This window comes from Danio aesculapii, chromosome 12, assembly GCF_903798145.1.
Source record: "Danio aesculapii chromosome 12, fDanAes4.1, whole genome shotgun sequence".
Classification (NCBI taxonomy): Eukaryota; Metazoa; Chordata; class Actinopteri; order Cypriniformes; family Danionidae; genus Danio; species Danio aesculapii.
This window is the reverse complement of record NC_079446.1, coordinates 29,615,486-29,634,972: the sequence shown is the minus strand read 5'-3', so window position 1 is coordinate 29,634,972 and position 19,487 is coordinate 29,615,486. Positions and strand designations below refer to the sequence as shown.

Genomic DNA, 19,487 nt, shown 5'->3' with positions numbered 1-19,487 from the left:
CACAAACAAAATATATCATGCTGGCAGACATGGCAGACAAACCACACTTTCTTTCTGAGTCTGACTTGAGCAAGATGGGCCGTTTGAGATGGAGGCTGGTGGATGGGCAACGTGATGATGTGCAGAGAGCCGCAAGAGTGATGTCAATCTTTATTACTCAACTTTAGAGTGCCTGACCATCAAAACCTAATGCATCTCATCCAAACTCATCTGTTTGGAATGTCACAGTCAACCTCTGTTTACAGCAGAGAAGCTAAAAACAATTCCCTTTTTTCATTGTAGAACCACCGAATGCAAACACTGCCGGTCCAGAGAGAGTAACAACACAAAAATGAAAAGAAAAGAAAAGTATCACATTCAACTTATTCTTTTCTGAACAATCTTGGAAGATGTTGCAACGCTTCATGTTATTTTCTGCTTAAGATGAATGTTTGTTTATGCTGTCGCCTGGGCTGAGGAGAAACTAAAAGTAAGTAAAAGGATGAAAAAAAATAGCATCTTTTCCAGTAACATGCTACATTTTGTGACAAAAGCTGTTTTTGTCACATTGCATTGCACATTCTGCTTTAGTACGCAGCACAATACTCAAATGTGCTTTCCTTTTATGCTCATGCCTCTCACCTACAGCAGCATTCAAATGTTTGGAAACATTTTTTAAACCCTATTAGTGAAGAAGTATATATATAGTGACTTCATTGACATTGATTACAATATAGAGATTAGAAGTCAAAGTTTAAAAACACCCAGTAACACTCCAGGGTCTTTCCAATAAGAAAATAAACAAATAAAAATCAATATTTATGCATTAAATTGAACAAACGTGATAGGGAATAGATGATACAAAATATTTTGTAATAAATTTGGGTAATACTTTTTTTTGATGGTCCATTTGAGTATTAGTAGACTGTCTGCTTAATATCTGTTGAAATTGCTTTTTCAACAGACATTTAACTGACTATAAGAAACTTTGCAGGTACATGTCCACTTACACTAACCATAACCCCAACCTAACAGTCTACTTATACTCTAATGAGTATAAGTTGACATGTAGATGCAATGCAACTTAAATTCAACAAACGGACCATCAAAATAAAATGTAATAAATTTGTAATAATTGAAGAATGTAGTAAGTATGCTGTTATTCAGCTTTGTCATGTCAGTAATACTTTACATATTTAAACATATTAAAATAGTTACAATCAAATAAAATTTCATGATACTGGAGTTTTTACTTTATTATAATTTTTTTAACATACAAAGATACAAGACACTTATTCGCAAAGCATTTAAAAACACTTTCCATTTCCAAACATTCGAATGGCACTGCAATGCAAAGTATGATTCAATTACTTGATAGGGTCTGTACTGTTATAATTCATTATTGATCCATTATTATATTTTTAAATAGAAACAAGGTAAAATAAAAATCTAATTACTCTTTTACGAATTGATTTGGCTTCATTATTATTTAAATCAGACCTATACAGTAACAATGTAAGTTTGTAAGATGTTGGAAGAGCATAAAATTCTTGCCTGGCCTAAGTTAAGAAGACATTACATTGATAAATACATTTTAAAACATATCAAAAGTTGACTTGATTGGACCCAAATGCAGCCAATATTATAGGGTGTTCTAAAAGTTAAAGTCAAGTTTGAGTCAACTAATAAAGCAATTATTTAAAAGAGTTAAATAAACAAATACTACTATATTTACTAAATAACTAAATTATTTTCACTATTTTTTACACTGTTCTAATTATTATTTTTTTTTTGTAGTTAGACATGGAACAATAACCGTTTTCAAGTTATACCACGGTTTGGAAAAGTCAAGGTTTTAAAACCGCCAAAATTTTCTGCTATACTTATCCTACGATATATGTGAGATTTTTTTTTTAAATTTACATTTATTTATTATTATTATTATTTAGTTATTTTTTAGGACAACAGTATCTCCAGCAGAAAATATGTCCAAAGATGGTGTTTTAATTTATAAAGAAATATATATTTTTTGTAACTAATGAAGAAGCAGAAGTCAATAATTAATTTGAATTACTTAGCTGGACATGTTTACTGTCCCAAAATATTTTAAATGTTTCTCAACATAAAATAAATTGTGTTCAAAGGGGAGAAAATGTTTTTCTCAGATATTTTAAGAGCATATTTTAGAGAAGTGTTCACAATACTGTGAAACTGTGATTTTTTTTATCCAAGGTTATCAAATTGTCAGCATCTTATACTGGCCCATGTCTAGTTGTAGTACTCTTTAGTTGTAGTACTCTTCCTTCTTAAAGAGATAGTTCACCCAAAAATGGAAATTCACTCACTAACACACACCCTCAAGTAATTCCAAACCTTTGTGATTTTCTTTATTCTGTTAAACACAAAAAATATGTATTTTAAAGTAAACTGAGAACCTGTAACCATTAACTTTGGGAAACAAATAATAATGGAAGCCAATGGTGACAGATTTGCAGCTTTCTTCAAAATATCTTCTTTTGTGTTTCGTTCTTTTGAAAGAAAGTCAAACAGGTTTGAAACAAGTCAATTGTGACTAAATTATGACAACATTTTTATTTTTGGGTGAACTATCCCTTTTAAAAAGCCAAAAGCATAAATCTAGCATTGATTTAAACCAATCATATTACCATAATTAGCATTCTGTAGACTTCTGTCAAATTTACCATGTGACCCACCTGAACCATTTTCAGCCTCGTGAAAAATCACACTCCCAAAAATCATCAGAGCAACAACAAACCAGACCACACCTTTTAAAGATTCTCTTCAAACCAACAAAATCCACATGAGCCAATGGCAAACACAACTACTGTATAATCACCCACGGATATATAATTTCCCAACCCGGATCACTTGTTCTGCTTAAGTGCTGCTACTTCAGCAGAATATCTGTGCCTCTTCCCCTGTTATTTTCTTTGCAAAGCTCACATGGCTTGTTGAACCACCCAGACAGCGTTACATCCCTCTCTCGTCTGCTATTTATCAAGCCTCCGCTCCAACAACATGACAAACAAGCCAGCCGAATCAGTCCCAAACTCTGAGCTCACAAAAAGATCATGTCGCACCAAAAAGACTACAACAACTCTCGCAGAAGACGTTTAACTCCACTCTCCATCTATTCAGTTAATAAACCCACTCCCTACTGAACGAACCATGAAGACCCATAAAGAGATTAGATGCACTTCCAGCCAAAAGGCATGAGTCTGCTGAAATGTAGGACACCGTGTGCATTTTAAATCAGAATCGAACTAAGTTTGATGTTTCTTGTGCCCTCATACTGTACGAGGTAGCAGAATATTCTTGTTAATAATTCATTTTATTTATTTATTTACTGTACTGTACTGTACATTTCAGGAAAACACCCACCCATGCATCTCTGCTATGAATCACAAGCTGTATAAAATGTGTAATATCCAAAACAAGACGCTATCAGAATGTAAACAGATCTGATACATTAATTACCTAAAGGCAAAGGATCACAGCAGATCACACATCAGAGCAAAAGTAATTCTTTCACTTGAAACTTTACGCCATCTGCTCAATTTGGGGGGCTGTTGCTTGCCCAAGTTACATAAAGAAGACTTTGAGTCATTTTCACTTGCAGAAGGAAGAAAGGAAATGGTGTTTGGAGCTGCCAGGTTACATAAGCGACCGTGCTGCCTTCTGCTGCCAAGACTGGAGGTTACACGACACTTAGTAATTTCATTTTCTCCCTCTGTCACTCGCCGTCTCGCTGCTCCCCCTAGAAACAGACGACAGACTACAGTATATACTAGGCTGCGAGAGATGAGAAGAAAGATGGCTAGGTCATCTCCAGCTCCGTGCGGCTGCGGAAAGACAAATGAAATAAATGCTGAGCTCATAGTCATTGTTAGGCTGTAATTTGGTGGTTTTCAAATGAATTAAATGCAATGAATCAATGAACAAGCCTGTAGAAGTGTGGAATTAGAGTGTCCATCATTTGTGAAGTTCGTCACATTCCAGTTCATTAATTACATGTTTAAGCTAATTAGATTGGACTTTCGGCTATGAATAATAATGTAGTCCTTTTTGCTCTTCCACAAAAAAGGTCAGGATTATTCTGAAAATGTTGTGGCAAATTTTAGTTTTCAGTTACAATGTGATAAAATATGTATCTGATAAAATATTGAACTCTTCATATGGCATGTAATGAGGGGTGTGGGACATTTATAGTGAATTATGTCACTTCATATCATAATTGTTATTACAAAAAAAATTCTAACAAAAAAAATCATAATAAAATATAAAAAACCTACTAATAATAAAATACTACTACTTCTACTACTGCTAATAACAACAACAACAACAACAACAACAACAACAACAATAATAATAATAATAATAATAATAATAATAATAATAATAATAATAATAACTGTAAAAATGTCTGTATAGATTGTTTTAAATAAAATATAATGTAGTTAAATAATTCCACACTAGCAAAAGTGTCACCTGAGCGTCACTACAAATGTGATGACTTTAATTTAAAGAGCCCCTATTTTGCATTTTAAAAGGTCATATTTCGGTTTTTGGTCCAAATGACCAGTAACCGTTACTGACAAAGTCCCTTTAAAGTCTGACAAAGTTCTATACAAAATAGTCTCTACTGCTCCTTCCTTTAATAACAAACAGCCGACAAATCCCGCGTTGCAGTGTGGGTTATTGTATCAAAAATCAGAAAATGCAGGAACAAACACAGCACTATGTTGGCTATACTGTGGTACAGTGAAAATAAATTTATTCCCCACAGCCTTAATCTGTGAGTGATCGTCATCTTCGTGTCATGATCAGTCCAGTGATCTCCCGTACTCTGCTAGTGTCTGAAGGGAAAGGCTCGTCCATGTTTTACCAGATCCAGCCCTACATATTTGGTGATGTACCATATCGACATTGAAGCATTAGGGCAATAGATCCGAACCCAACACGATTCATTTATTGGATTTCCAATCGACTACTTCGTTAAAGAATCAATAGTTTTAAACACGGTACACTTTCATATTTAAACCTCAGCTGGATGTTTTCATTCACTTAATGATGTTACACACTGTATAAAAGGTCATTTTCAAAAACCCATAATAGGGGCTCTTTAACAACATGTTTTTACAACTTAAGACATAATATTGTCTGTTATTTATTGGTCTCAAATAAATTAGTTCCAAACAAAGCCAAAAGGAGAAAATTTGCACATCTCAGAGCAACACCAGCAAAATAATGTTTAATTATGAATACTGGAACAAATACATGCCTTAAAATAGAAACATCTTCTTGAGTTAATATTGCACAAACCTATATATATATATATATATATATATATATATATATATATATATATATATATAGTTTATATGTTAGTTTTTTGGAAAAGCAGCAAAAACAAACAAAACAAATGTTATTAAATACAAAAACTAATTTCAAGTAATTATTACACTTGAACATCTTAGAGTGTTTTTCTTGCTACTCTTGCCTTTGGCTTGCACAATAGGGGGGTTGTCTGGCATGGTTAATCTTTTCCTTTTATCTTCTTTATTTTTCTATTTTCTGTAATGCTGCTTTAGACAAATGTGAACATGGTGCTATTAAAATAAGTTTTATTAAATATTTACAAAGGAATAAGTAAGAAGAAGCTACTCTTTATTTAGTTAATCTTTTACATTACAATGCGGGAAATACTAATTTACCTACATTTTACAGCCTTTATGTTTTCCTTTTATTGCCAAGTGAAAGATTTGTTATTAAAAAGGGTTAAATGGCATAATTTATAGCAATCATTTGGACAAATAATTTCAACGCAGGCTCATTCTGAAAACGTACCGTCATATACATTTCTGAAGAGTGCCAAATACGTCCCAGGAGGTATGTTTTTTGCAGTTTTTGTTTTCGCAAATCTACCAGAGGACACATTGTATGCTTTTTCAGATCTCAAGATCTCAGATCTTCTCTTTTGAGTGCCATTCGCACCTGCTGTTCTCGTGTAAATCCACCAAAGGCCGCTGTCCACTGACTACAGTAACTGACTTACTGAATGACTGACTGACTGACTGACCGATCGACTGACCCAGTCTCCTCCTTTCCTAATCCAAACCAATTGTGTTTTTAAAAGCACTGATTGACCTGCCCACCCACGTCCCTAAAGCCAACCAACAGTTTTCAAGTGATCCAGAAAAAGAAAAGCCCTCGTAGCAGTCTGCTTTTTACCGCGTTTTCAAATTTTACCAAATTCTCACACTGTTATTTACTTGTTTATTCAATTTTTTGCCTTTTGTTTTGTCTTACCCACTTTCTGAAACCTTTCTTTGCCAGACTTGAACCCTATCATTGTGGTCAACTGCTCTCTGAGTCTCAAGTCCGCTGACGTACATGGCAAGCTAACGGGACAAACTGGTAACAGAGGGAAAGTCATCCATACGGAGGTAAGAGGTCACCTGGTAAGCACCAAAATACCTACTTCTGGCTACGTAATTCGCGATCTCCAGAAATTAATATAGGGCTACGTTTTCAGAATGAGCCTATGTTGGATAATTTGTTTTGACATCTACAAAAAAAACAACATCTTTAAAGAGAATGTGACAGATGTTGCATACTTTGCTTTGAAAAAAATTCCAATGTCAAGTCATTTTTAATTATTAATAACAATGTTAAAGTGTTAATAAATACACCATTAGCGTTAAGGGCACACTGTAAAAAATATTTCTTAATTACCAGTTTCTAAATGTTGTGATTCACAAGGGTTTTCTGTTTATTTACGGTTGTGAATTCAAACTCTACAGTTTAACAAAGTGACTTTTTTTAACATTTTAGCAGGTTGAAATAATATAATGTATACAAATTAATATCCAGAGAAAAAAGTAATAGAAAATGTACTGGCAGTTTACTACAAGGTATTTTTTAGCATAACATACAACACCAACGCAGACAATATCACTTTAAACTATTAAACATTTTCAAAAAAGTCACTTTTTCCAACTTTTCAAGGTTTAAAGTTGTTGGTAAAAAGATCATGGTCCTATAATGCAATCCAAAAGCTTAGATAAATGGGTAAAAATAAAAAAATAAACACATGAATCACAAAAAAATGTAAAAACCTTTAAATTACAAATATTTTTTTAGTGTAGAAACATACAAAACTTCAACGTTTTGTAATTCAAGAGGTCAATGTACTGTATGACCCATCCACAGTTTGAGTCTTTGCTTAGCAATGAGGGGCACCGTCCCATTTCTGAATGGATTATTAAAAATGCAAACATCCCTAGACAGTGTGTAGCAGATTAAGAATTATCATCACGCTGCAGCCTAATCAAGGACACCTCCAAATGACATGCCTTGTATATACAGTGTGTCCGGACAAACTGTGGCAGAACACATTTGTGATGAAGAGCCTCAGAGAAGGGCTAATAAATGGCGACTGAGGAGGACACAGGTACAGGAGAGGCAGATGGTTTCAGCCCTACTGCAGTGTGATATGATTAAGCAGCCCTTTGATCCCACACGCAAACATACAGCAGCGAACAGAACAGCAGAAGAAGCTAATCAACACAGACAAGACTGGCAGGGGGGGGGCAAAAAAACCCCACCTCTTCAAAATCGAAACCAGAAACAGAATTATCAAATATGCTGAGGTACAGTAACTGGATGCTCGACTAATTAACACATCGTCTTCTAATTGGAGGAGAACTGGAGCTTGTGATTTGTTCATCCCGAGTGTGATGACATAACTCAATCATAGTGTGAACAATGCTGATGTGTGCAGCTGTGAGCTGTATGTGGAAAGGTGTGATTGGTACATTCACAACAGCATGTGGTTATCATTTGTTACACTTTCAGCCTCATTATGTCGGAATATACAAGCGTACACATCTGTTATAAGCTGATGCAGTTCTAGTCATATGTATTCATGGACAGGTTTAGAGTAATTATATTAATAGTTTTACTCTTATAAAGAGTCTCTAAAATATAAAGAAAAGAGGAAAGGGAGATGCTTAGCAAGAGCATGAGTGGAACAGGGGCGAGGATAGACAAAAGAAAGTTAGAAATAGAGTGAGAGAGAGACACAGAGGGAGAAGAAAAGAGTGATGCTGGTATGCAAAAAGGAAAGGGGTTCATGAGGGAGCTCTTGTTCACTGAGGCAGAACACAGACAGAAGGGGAGAGATAAGCATCTCTCAGCTACACTGAGAACAATACCAATAAACGTGTTTCATGCGCAAAAATATGCTGCTTTTTTGTTATATAACTGCCAAAATATATTTTTCGAAAAATATTTAAAAGACTTGTCACATGTGTTCACTCTCTCTTTATCTCTCACTCTCTCTCTATCTCTCGCTCTCTAAGCAGAGCAGATGAAATATTGGGAGGCCACCCAAAAACCAAATTGTCATTTTAGTCAGGTTTACTTCATTTTCAATTCCATATGCATAATATGGAGACCCTCTGTCAGTGGTGCCCCTTTAAAGTAGTAATATTTTAGGGAACACATTTGCATACACTAGTGTCAAACTGTTTGAGGTCAGTAAGATTATTCAGTGTTTCTAAAAGAAGTCTTTAAGCACAAAACTCAATTTATTCATTTAAAAACACATTAAAAAGACAGAAACAGTGAAATATTATTACAATTTAAGACGTGTTTTAATTATTCTTGTTGTAGTAGACATGCAAATTTCAAAGCATATCATGTGGTCCTTTAGAAATTAAACTGTAAAAAGCTATTAGTTGACCTAACCTAAAACGGAGAGTAAACTCATCATATAATTATTAAGTAAACAAACTATGTGCATAATTATAAAAGTTAAGTCAATGGGTTTACAGCAGAGATGCCCAAACTAGGGCCCGTAGGCCAAAGTTGGCCCATGGTAACCTTTGATCTGGCCCACCATCCCATCTGAGGGAGAGGGACAAGGATGAGGATGGTTTAAAGATTGTCATTTCAAATGTAATTTAATGTTTTATTTGTTTGTTATATTGTTAACCTAAAAAAAGCTAATTGAAATTAAACTATTCAATTTAAATGGTGCCAAATAATCTGATTTTGTTTTGAAAATGTGCATACTGTCACCTGACGGATAGAGTACTTTGGTGAGCAAAACAAGGCAAATGCAGATTCTGCTTGACTAGTGTAATCAGCGTTGAACTCCACTGTGTTGTAAATGTGATTATGTTTTTATTGCAATAGTTATATTGGCAACTTTAATGTAAAATAGTTTGGTATATTTATCTTCGGCCTACAGCTATCAATGATATTTGATTTTTGGCCCTTCATATAAAAAATTTGGGCACCGGTGGTTTACAGACTTTAAGTTAAATCAACTTGCTTTTTAGGCAATGGGTTTACTCATTTTTTTTAAAGGAAACTAATCAATTTTTACAGTGTATCTAAAACACTCAAGAATTACATCTTATCAAGCTAAAGAAAAAAAAAAACGTACTCATTCCAAATTTTTGAAAAGTACTGTAGCGTTTACCACAATATTTTTATATAAACACCTTAATAGTTTCATCAAAAACCCAAAGACTATACACATTTACACTATGCTATCTAAAGAATCAATCCACATGATTAATTTCATACTCAAGCTTAATCAATAAAAACAGCTCTGCTAGTTGCATCCCTATACGTAGCAATATGTTCCTAGACTTCAGAAGTACAGGGCACAAATATTATTTCCTCTCATCCAAAACAAGCCTCTAGCTACTTTTTCTTGGCATTCTTCGGATTTTCCCATTTCTATGGTGGCGAGAGAGCTTAACGCGCTGCAATTGAATAATAATAATAACAATAATAACAACAATAATAACAATAACAACAACAATAATAATAATGATAATAATAATAATAATAATAATAATAATACTTCCTTACATTTATATAGCGCTTTTCTGGACACTCAAAGTGCTTTACACATTGGAGGGAATCTCCTCATGCACCCCCAGTGTGCAGCATCCACCTGGATGACGAAATAGCAGCCATATTGTGCCAGACCGCACACCACACAGCTGATTGGTGAGAGTAAGAAGTTTAAACTTTAAGACGTTTATCAGTTTGACAGCACACATATAGCAAACTCTCACAACACTAACAATTGAAGAACGTGCAGCATTTTCTCACAACACTTGCAAAAACTCACGTAACACAACTGAAATGTTTCAAGGGGACCCAAAAACATGACGAACTCTGCTGAGATATGGATGTGTTATTATGGATGTGTTATTATGCTGTTGCTCAGTTATGTTTTTTGTGGTGTTTGAAATGTGAGTTTTTTTTATTTTAATATCTTGATTACACTATTCCATTGTCTTTTGTAAATTATTATCTTAAATAAAGTGTTGATTAAATGTGAAACATTGTTTAATAGTATGCAGCGTGTTTAATAAGTTCAGCGTGTTTCTTCAGTTGTTTGTATTGTGACAAAATGCAGCGCGTTTCTTAATTTGTTTGTTTTTTGAGAATTTGCAACACGTGTGCTGTCAAATTGATGAAAATCATTTCTTGATTTGCTGGTGTTTTTTGTAATTGCATGTGTTTCCTTCAATTGCAGTGCGTTAAGCTCTCTTGGCCACCGTACATTTGTGGTGAACTAACCCTTTAAATGATAACATTCATACCAACAACATTTTCCAAATCCAAAAGTCCAGCAACAGCAACATATCCAAAGTCAAACCACTTCACTCACATAAGTCACAAATGAGATCCAACACGTCATGCAGCCTCTGAACAACAGCAAGGTGTGGTGTGGTGTTTAGCAGGTCAGAAACTTAAAAAAAATCAAATAAAACAGTGTAATGTGGTAACATCACAAAACGAAGTGAATCACTACTCCACAACATCAAATCAATGAACATGTTCAAGAGAACTCTGAAACGGACAGATTGATAAAAGCTAAAGACGTTAACAGTGAAACTCTTCCCTTGGAACAGTCAGCCACAGTGCATCACATTGGGGGCAACATCGAGAGATCGGACCTGAAACACCACCAAAGCAATTACTGCAGGCTAAGGTGAGTTCGGAGAATAACCCTATTGGGCAAAGTAACTTTTTTACTCCCCCTTTCTCTCTCCATCCATCCCCTTTTGTGAGCTTGAGGCAGGTGATGAGGTGTGGAAACCAAACACACACACTTCCACAGACAATTCTTGTGTGGCCAGATTGAATGAAGTGAGAGCATGGGCGTAGATGGTGCCATCCCATACCGGTGACCCTCCCACCCTCATCCCCAAAAAAACCACCACCACCACCACCACGGTGAACACATAGACATGCTATAATCAATCTGTACCTTGTGTGTGATCAGGACTGGACCAACTGACACCGGTCAGCATTATATCTAGAAGAACAAACCATGTTAATCAGGCAAAGAAACCAGCAAAGAAGCTGAAATAGGATGGATTCTGGATGGTGTGCTGGTGGGCGTTTCAATTCTTCTGAGTCCAAAATAACCTAATTGTTGTGTGCAGAAATCTAAGGGTGCTTTCACACTAGAACTTTTGGTCTGCACCCGGGTTCGTTTGACGTCAAAGTACAGTGCGTTTCGCTAGTGTGAACATTGTCTTCTGAACGCGGGTGCACACCCGTGAACTGTACCTGAGTGCGCCTGATAGAGTTGGTCTGGGGTATGGTTTGTGCGAACTCTGGTACATTTCACTTCTGATATGAATGCAATCGTACCAAATAATGGAAGTGAACCACCAACTGTACAAAAAACTTTAGTTTTCATAACGTTCATTCATGCGTGTATATCTGTGTATCACTTACCTTGGTGACAAGCGGGTGATAATGTTTGCTTGTCTTCACCAAAAATGATTTCTGCAGATATTGAGTGATGTTCTGAAGGTGTTTAATGTTTATGCGGCAGATCAACGCAAGTGGCTCTCTGCATTTTGGTTTTGGTAACAAAACATAAAGATTCAGTAAAAGCAGAATGACAATGGCAATTTGCTTTTGTGGCTGTCACCTACACTGTAAAACCCAAAAAGTTAGGGTAACTTAAACCATTTCAGGAAACCAATTGCAACAAACCATTTAAGTTCAAAAACTAATCCTAATGAGTGCTGTGAAACTAATCTATTTGAGTAAATTAAACAGTTTGAGCACGTTAAACCCAATAAATGAAGAAAACTCAAACCAAATGAGTACAGTAAAACCCAATAAGTTAAGGCAACTCAAACCATTTGAGGAAACCGATTGCTACAAACCATTTGGGTTTAAAACCTAATCTATTTGAGTACTGTGAACTTACTCCATTTAAGTTGAAGTAATGAGGTATTTAATTAACTCATTACCTTCAACACTGAGTTCAAAACTCTTTTCAAATAAGTAGAAATATCAGTAAATTTTGAGTGAACTACACTCATTTCATTTGCTAAAGTTGATTGTTGGGTTTTACAGTGTAGCAGCTTGATGATGCAAGCGTACTCGGGTTCAGAAGGAAAAAAGACGGTGTAATTACAAACCAGCCAAGGGGGGACAATCGAACTTGGGGTTCGGACCAGGTTTTCGGGCTAAGTGTGAAAGCACCCTTATACTAAATCTATTTATCTGGCTGTTCAAGACCTAGATAGCTTTTCTTGAAATGTTTCAAATATTGTATCTGACAATATATATTTTTTTATAGATTTTCCAAGATGAAAGGTAAGTTCGGATTTTCACATTTGTGGTGAACTAATCCTTTAAATGATAACATTCATACAACTTTTTCCAAATCCAAAAGTCCACAAAGTTACCTCAGAATATTTAGATGTTATGATCAAAAAGAAGTTTGAAAATATTAATCAGGCAAAGCTGACACACATTCTAATCCCATTTCCACCGCAAAAACCTGACATTTCATCAGGCATTCACACCTACAGAAAAAAAAAACTGATTTGTATCAAAAAAAAAAAAGAAAAAAGATGAAGAACTGAGGGTAAAATGAAGCTCTTTTCTCTCTCCAGCAAGAGTTGATTGCATGATAGCGCTAAAAAACAAAAGAACACGCTAATTAACTTATGTGCAACTCAAATACAGATATTAATGAGAAAGCAAGATAAGAAAAGGGCATTTACAGAGTCTAGAATTGACCTTTAAACTGAGATAAAGAGATATAATCTCCACTGAGCACAGCTTTATGTTCCTTTTATGCCTTTTAATCTCTTTCCCAATGCTTTTATAGATCTGTATTTCTCAAAAGGTTAAAAACAAAAAGAAAAATTCCCTTTTTTAACCAATGCTTAAAGCTCAAACATGCTGGACCAACGTCCAAGCCAATGTCCAAACAAGAGCTATAGCATCCACATAGAGATTCTCCAAAGTCGTTTTATTGCTAATGCCTAAAGTAGCAGGCAGTGGAACCAAAAGAGAAGGTCATCAATACCACGCCGTGCATCCTGGGTAGCATCAGGGCAGGCAGCTGATGGATGAAACCAATTTGAGTGACAAGGCTGGATTATTATTGACTTCTCAGACTGCACTGCCCTACATGCCTGAGAGTAGGAGGGTGTGCAGATGTCTGGGACGTGGGTCCACCGCACACCCTGCTCTCTCATTAAAGCGGATCACCATGCAAGCCATGGGACATGCTCTAAAGACGATCCCAGGCAAAAGAGGGGGCAAGCTGGGGGGAGCGGGGGCAGATTCCTAGCGAATTACGGGCCCGAGCATCTCATTCCTCATATGCCAGAAACTATTTAGCATTAGCATCTAATTTAGCACGCTGTCAAATCAATACGATCAAGCAGGACTCAGAAAGGTGTGGAAAGGCTACCGACCAGCTAGCTCCTTCTCCTTACTCCTTCGTTTTTTATCACGCCGTTTCTGGCGCTTCGCTTCACGCAGTTTGGCTTCTTCCTCCTCCTGGTTTCTCCTGCACTTGTGAAAGTTCTCGACGACCACGCCGACGAACATGTTGAGCACGAAGAAAGCCACGATCAGCAAGAAGGAGATAAAATAGAGCAGCATCCATGGGTTGTAATTCATGACGGGCTACAAAACAGATAAACAATAACATAAATAAACGGAGATTAGGCTGGTCTTCTCCAGACCTACTAACTTACCTATTACACAAACACACAGATATGCATAAATTCATATTTATTAATATTATTAATGTAGAGAAGACATATTTTTAAACAAAACAGTTTAATAGCAAATTTCTAATAACTAATTTCTGTTGTCTTTGCTGTAACGAAAGTACATAATATTTTACTAGTTTTATTGCAAGCAGTGGTGTAAAGTAACATTACAAATACTCAAATTACTTTAATTGAGTAGTTTTTCTTAGGAATTGTACTTTACTTATTAGTTTTAAAAATATGTACTTTCACTTTGCATGTTGAAAGAAAGAAGTGGAGTAAAAGTACCGATACTGCACTAAAAATATACTCAAGACAGTCAGTACTTTTTATTGTCTACATGGAGTGGCTGAGTAAAACATTAGTCATGTGATTCCTGTCCAATCAAATTACAAGACATGAGCGCTTCATAAATGCAGCAAACCACTAAGAAGCATTAAAAGTGTCCAAGAAGATGTCCAAAATCTTTACAATCAATGACCCAGAGACTGTTTATATGTCACTAATAAATGAGGATGTCGACTGTATGATGACTGAAATTGCCAAATGGCCTTAAACAATCACTAAATGCACTACAGAATGTTACGTTTTCACACACACTAACTATCATATTGCATGTAAAGGCATCAGCTATTCACAGAATAATCCTCAATACTCACTCTTGAGTACTTTTAAAAGGCTACTTTTAACTTTGACTTTGAGTAATAATTAAAACAGATACTTTTATTCTACTTGCACTACACTTTTGGGCAAGTAAAAGTACTTTTACTTGAGTATGATTTTTAAGCATATTCTTTTCACCACTGATTGAAAGATACTAGTATTCAGCTTAAAGTGTGATTTAAATCTTAAATCGCTTAACTAAGCAATTTATTGGATAACTGTAGTTTGTCCATCTGACAAAATTCTTATTTCTTAAGGAGGGTTATAATATTGACCTAAACTATTGCTTAAGAAACTTTAAAAACTGCTTTTATTTCAGCTGAACTTAAAAATAAAAAGAAATTTAGAAAATACTGTGGAAATGTCCTTGCTCTGTTAAAAATAGCGTATGAATTGTAATGTGTGTAATGTGTGTGTATTTATATTATTATTATTAATATTATTATTAATTATTATTAATTATTTTAAGAAATATTTGGAAAATATATATTAAAAAGGAAATCATAAGCAGATTTTGTAATTATTTTGTAGGATTCAGTATACTGTATGTATCTATGCGTGTGTTTTTTTTTTTTAAAAAAAAGGAATAAAAGTATGTCGGGTAATATTATTTCAAAAAGCAATTACATTAACTATCAGTCAAAAGTTTGGGGTCAGCTTTTTTCTTTTTCTTTTTTTTTTAAGAAAATTATTCTGCTCATCAAGGCCGCATTTAATAAATGAAAAAATAAAAAGTTATTTATATATAAATAATGTTATTAACATTATTTAACATAATACATAACATTATGTATTAAGTTTATTAACATTTTAAATAACTACTTTCTTATTGTATGTAGTTTCAAATGAAATTATTACTCCAGTCATTATTGCTTTTATAACTATTACCATTAATAATAATAATAATAATAATAATAATAATAATAATAATAATAATAATAATAATAATAATAATAATAATAATAATAATAATAGTAGTAGTAGAGGTAGTAGTAGTAGTAGTAGTAGTAGTAGTAGTAGTAGTATTGAAGCTGAAGAGTAATGAAGCTGAAAATTCATCTTTACAATCACTGGAATAAATAGCTAAATCAAATTATAAACTATTTTTGAACAGTTATTTTATAGTACAATAACAGTTTGTACTGTATTTTTGATTGAATAAACGCAGCCTCGGTGAGCAGGATAAGCTTATTTTAAAAGATTTTAAAATCCAACTGACCCCAAACTTTTGACCGGTAGTGTATAAGAGTAAAGAATCATACATGTACATACTGTACACCTACCATACATACACACACACTTAGTAATTGTGGTAATACTTTACAGTACATACTGTCATACAAGTTTATGCAATATATTAATACAAAATAATATTAAATCAACACAATACAATATTAAACATGCTCCTCATTTAAAATCATTAGATATAGCCTGAGGTTAACAGGCATGCTCAGGAGAACAGTGATAACCGAGAACTGTGATATCAATAATAATGCAGTTCAAAGGTCTGTCCTGTTGGGGCTTCAGAATGTGCCTGCCTCAAGGCTAGATGAAGTGCTCTGTGTGCACTAGTGAAGCACAGGCCACACTGCGCTTACTGAAAAAGAAATATCCGTTCCAATTCAAACAAAATGAGGGTCCTGGTTGGGACAGAGGTCTGGACTCTTTACAAATCTACAGAAACAAATTTTAGAAGGCTGCAGACTCACATGAAGAACAGAGACTTTCTTTTCAGACATAAAAACAAAACATTGATACATTTTATTATTAAAATTGTTATTAAAATGAGTGTTAATCACTAGTTTGGGGACAAGTTCTCACTACTGTGTAGCTATTGATGACTTTTACCTCAAAGAATCTTTAACTATTTTGCTTCTCCTTATTGATGGTTAGTAAGGTAGTTAAGTTTAGGTATGGGGTAGGAATAAGGGATCCTAAATATTATGCATTGTTATGTGCTTTGTATGTGCCAATAAACAGCCAGTATTCTAATAACATGCAAATGTTATTACACTATAAATAATAATGGGTTCCACACAATTCTTTCATGTTGTATTAATTGAATTAACTTTACAAATTTAAGTGGATTAAACATAAAATAATTAAGTTATCCCCCCAAAAACTCCAGAATTGTGACGTATCAGCTCATTTTAATAAAAATAAAATGGAAATAAAATGAGGAGCTTCAATAGGATCTGTTGAAAGGACTGTAAGAAGCATGATGAATGAAAAAGCTTTAAAGCCACTACAGAAATGCTGACCAGTGACTTTTCAGCTCTGATTCAGTTCAGGGAGTTTGTCATCAGATAATATTAACAAATTAAATGTATTCCAGCCTACAAGTTGCTTGCACTAGTAACCATGACCCATTTAAATGAATAAGATTGCCACACTGTGCCAAATATGAATCCACAGCAGGAAATTTGATATAAAAGTAGTTTCAATACCTGCTGGTCCACGCCGACAGCATCCAGTCCATCGTACATGATATCCACCCAACCGTCTTTGGAAGCCAGAACAAAAAGGGACATGAGGGCCTGAGGGAGGTGAGAGATGATAAAAAAGGTTAAACGAAACCTTTGACTTCAATGGCTCCCTGCTGAAAATGGGACGAGACCATAAGAGATTCTATTCAGATTGGAAGTGACATGACCAGTCGCCTGAAGGAACATCTAAAAGAGCATCTTCAGACAGAGTGAATGTTTGTGCAGCCACAGCCAGGCTTAAGTGCTTACCTGTCCAAGGTTATCAAAGTTGTACTTGTGTCTGACCCATTTGTAGTTTGCCAAGAGGCAATCTGACTTGTTGGTGATGTTTCTCGTATCTTCCCCATGACACACAAAGAACTTCCCCTTGAAAAGCTGGGAAAAAACAAGCACACGTCAGCACATAACCAACCTCTGTTTTTGGTATTTCATTTGAAAAACAAACAGTTGAAATCAGAATTATTAACCACCCTTTGATTAGTTTTTTTTTTTTATATTTCCCAAATTGTGTTTAACAGAGGAAGGAAATTTTCACAGTATGTCTGATAATATTTTTAGAAAGTCTTGTTAGTTTTATTTTGGCTAGAAATAATTTTTTAAAAACCATTATTAACGTCAAAATTATTAGCCCCTTTAAGCAATATATTTTTTTCGATAGTCTACAGAACAAACCATCATTTTACAATAACTTGCCTAATTACCCTATCCTGCCTAGTTAACCTAATTAACCTAGTTAAGCCTTTAAATGCCACTTGAAGCTGTATAGAAGTGTCTTGAAAAATATCTAGTGAAATATTATTTACTCTCATCATGGCAAAGATAAAATAAATCAGTTATTAGAAATGAGTTATTAAAACTATTATGTTTAGAAATGTGTTGAAAAAAATCTTCTCTTTGTTACACTGAAATTTAGGGAAAAAAATAAACGGGGTTAATAATTCAGGGGGGTTTAATAATTCTGACTTTAATTGTGTCTTAAATTTTATTTATATATATATATATATATATATATATATATATATATATATATATATATATATATATATATATATATAAAGTAAAAATAATGAAGTAAAATTTAACAAAAATAAATTTTAAACAAATTGACAATCTCTAATGAAGAATGTAAAAAATACAATTAAAATAAGTAAATAATAATAATAATAATAAAAATAATAATAATAATGATAATAATAATAATAATAATAATGTTTATATGAGAATAATTTATATTATAAGACCAACATTTTATAACTACACACACACATATATTGTGCATCAAATTAACAGCTTACTAAGTGATTTTATAAACAAGAAACAGTTCAATATAAATGTCTATTTCAAATAACACAAATAAATCGCAGTGAAATTATGTTAACACTTCTCAAAGTAAAAAAAAAAAGATAAAATGAAAAACGACAGATTGTAAGAGTATCTGTTGGAAAAACATGAAGTGAAACTGAAAAAAGTGACTGTCAATCAGTTTGAAGTTCTGTGTTTAAAAGGCAGAGCCAATGAAAAGAGAATGCATCATCTGTATTATAGATCTAATTAAAATAAAGACTTCATTTAAGCCACATTAAGCCTCATTCACACTATGAGCGATTAGCAATGGCAAAGAGACAAGCAACCGTCAAAGGACAGCAAGCAACTTCTGGTGACCTCCGTTTATGCGAGCGATATCGACCATTGGTGACCAGGTGGGCGTGTCGAGCGGCGCGACAAAGTTGAGAATCCTTCAACTTTATGCAAATGAAGAACGACTTTCTTGAGCGAGAGCCAACAGGAGCACCAGTAGAGCTCAAGTAATCCTCTCTCAGCTCGCTCAGAGGCCAGAGGTATTAATGCTGTATAGACCTACACAGACCTGCGTTTGCAGCAGGTCGCCACCAAGAGTCATACAATACAAAGTCGCTGCTAGTGTGAATGAGGCATAAGACAAACGTTTTACTAAAAGATGCGCAGTATACAATCTTCCATTCTAGGGCGAAGTTATTACACATGTTAACAATGTGAGTGGCATGGCAGAAACATGTACAGCACCCTGAGCTGAGGCCAAAGCCTACTGTCAAAGAAAACAATAATTACGTTTACATAGACATCATTAATCGATTTAGTTGCCTTAATCTGAATAAGACGATAATATGATTAGGGTTTTTACATGAGTTGCTTTTTGAACTGGTGCAGCCAGAAAGGAACTGCGGCACAGAAAAGTACATTAGGTAGGCATAGATCCATTAACATCATTGCGTTACCACGCTATCCA

At 34.4% G+C, this 19,487-nt stretch overlaps 1 protein-coding gene across 1 annotated transcript in view; it reads right to left on the bottom strand.

Annotated features, from left to right (window-relative positions):
• The window catches only part of cacna1g (calcium channel, voltage-dependent, T type, alpha 1G subunit), a 219,791-nt gene that overhangs the window by 48,246 nt on the left and 152,058 nt on the right, over nucleotides 1–19,487 (bottom strand). The window contains exons 22-25 of the mRNA XM_056470083.1: nucleotides 17,471–17,596; nucleotides 17,183–17,272; nucleotides 13,791–13,983; nucleotides 11,303–11,350 (exon numbers count right to left, since the gene is read on the bottom strand). Of these exons, the coding sequence (XP_056326058.1) occupies nucleotides 11,303–11,350; nucleotides 13,791–13,983; nucleotides 17,183–17,272; nucleotides 17,471–17,596 (457 nt within the window). The remainder of the gene's footprint in view (nucleotides 1–11,302; nucleotides 11,351–13,790; nucleotides 13,984–17,182; nucleotides 17,273–17,470; nucleotides 17,597–19,487) is intronic.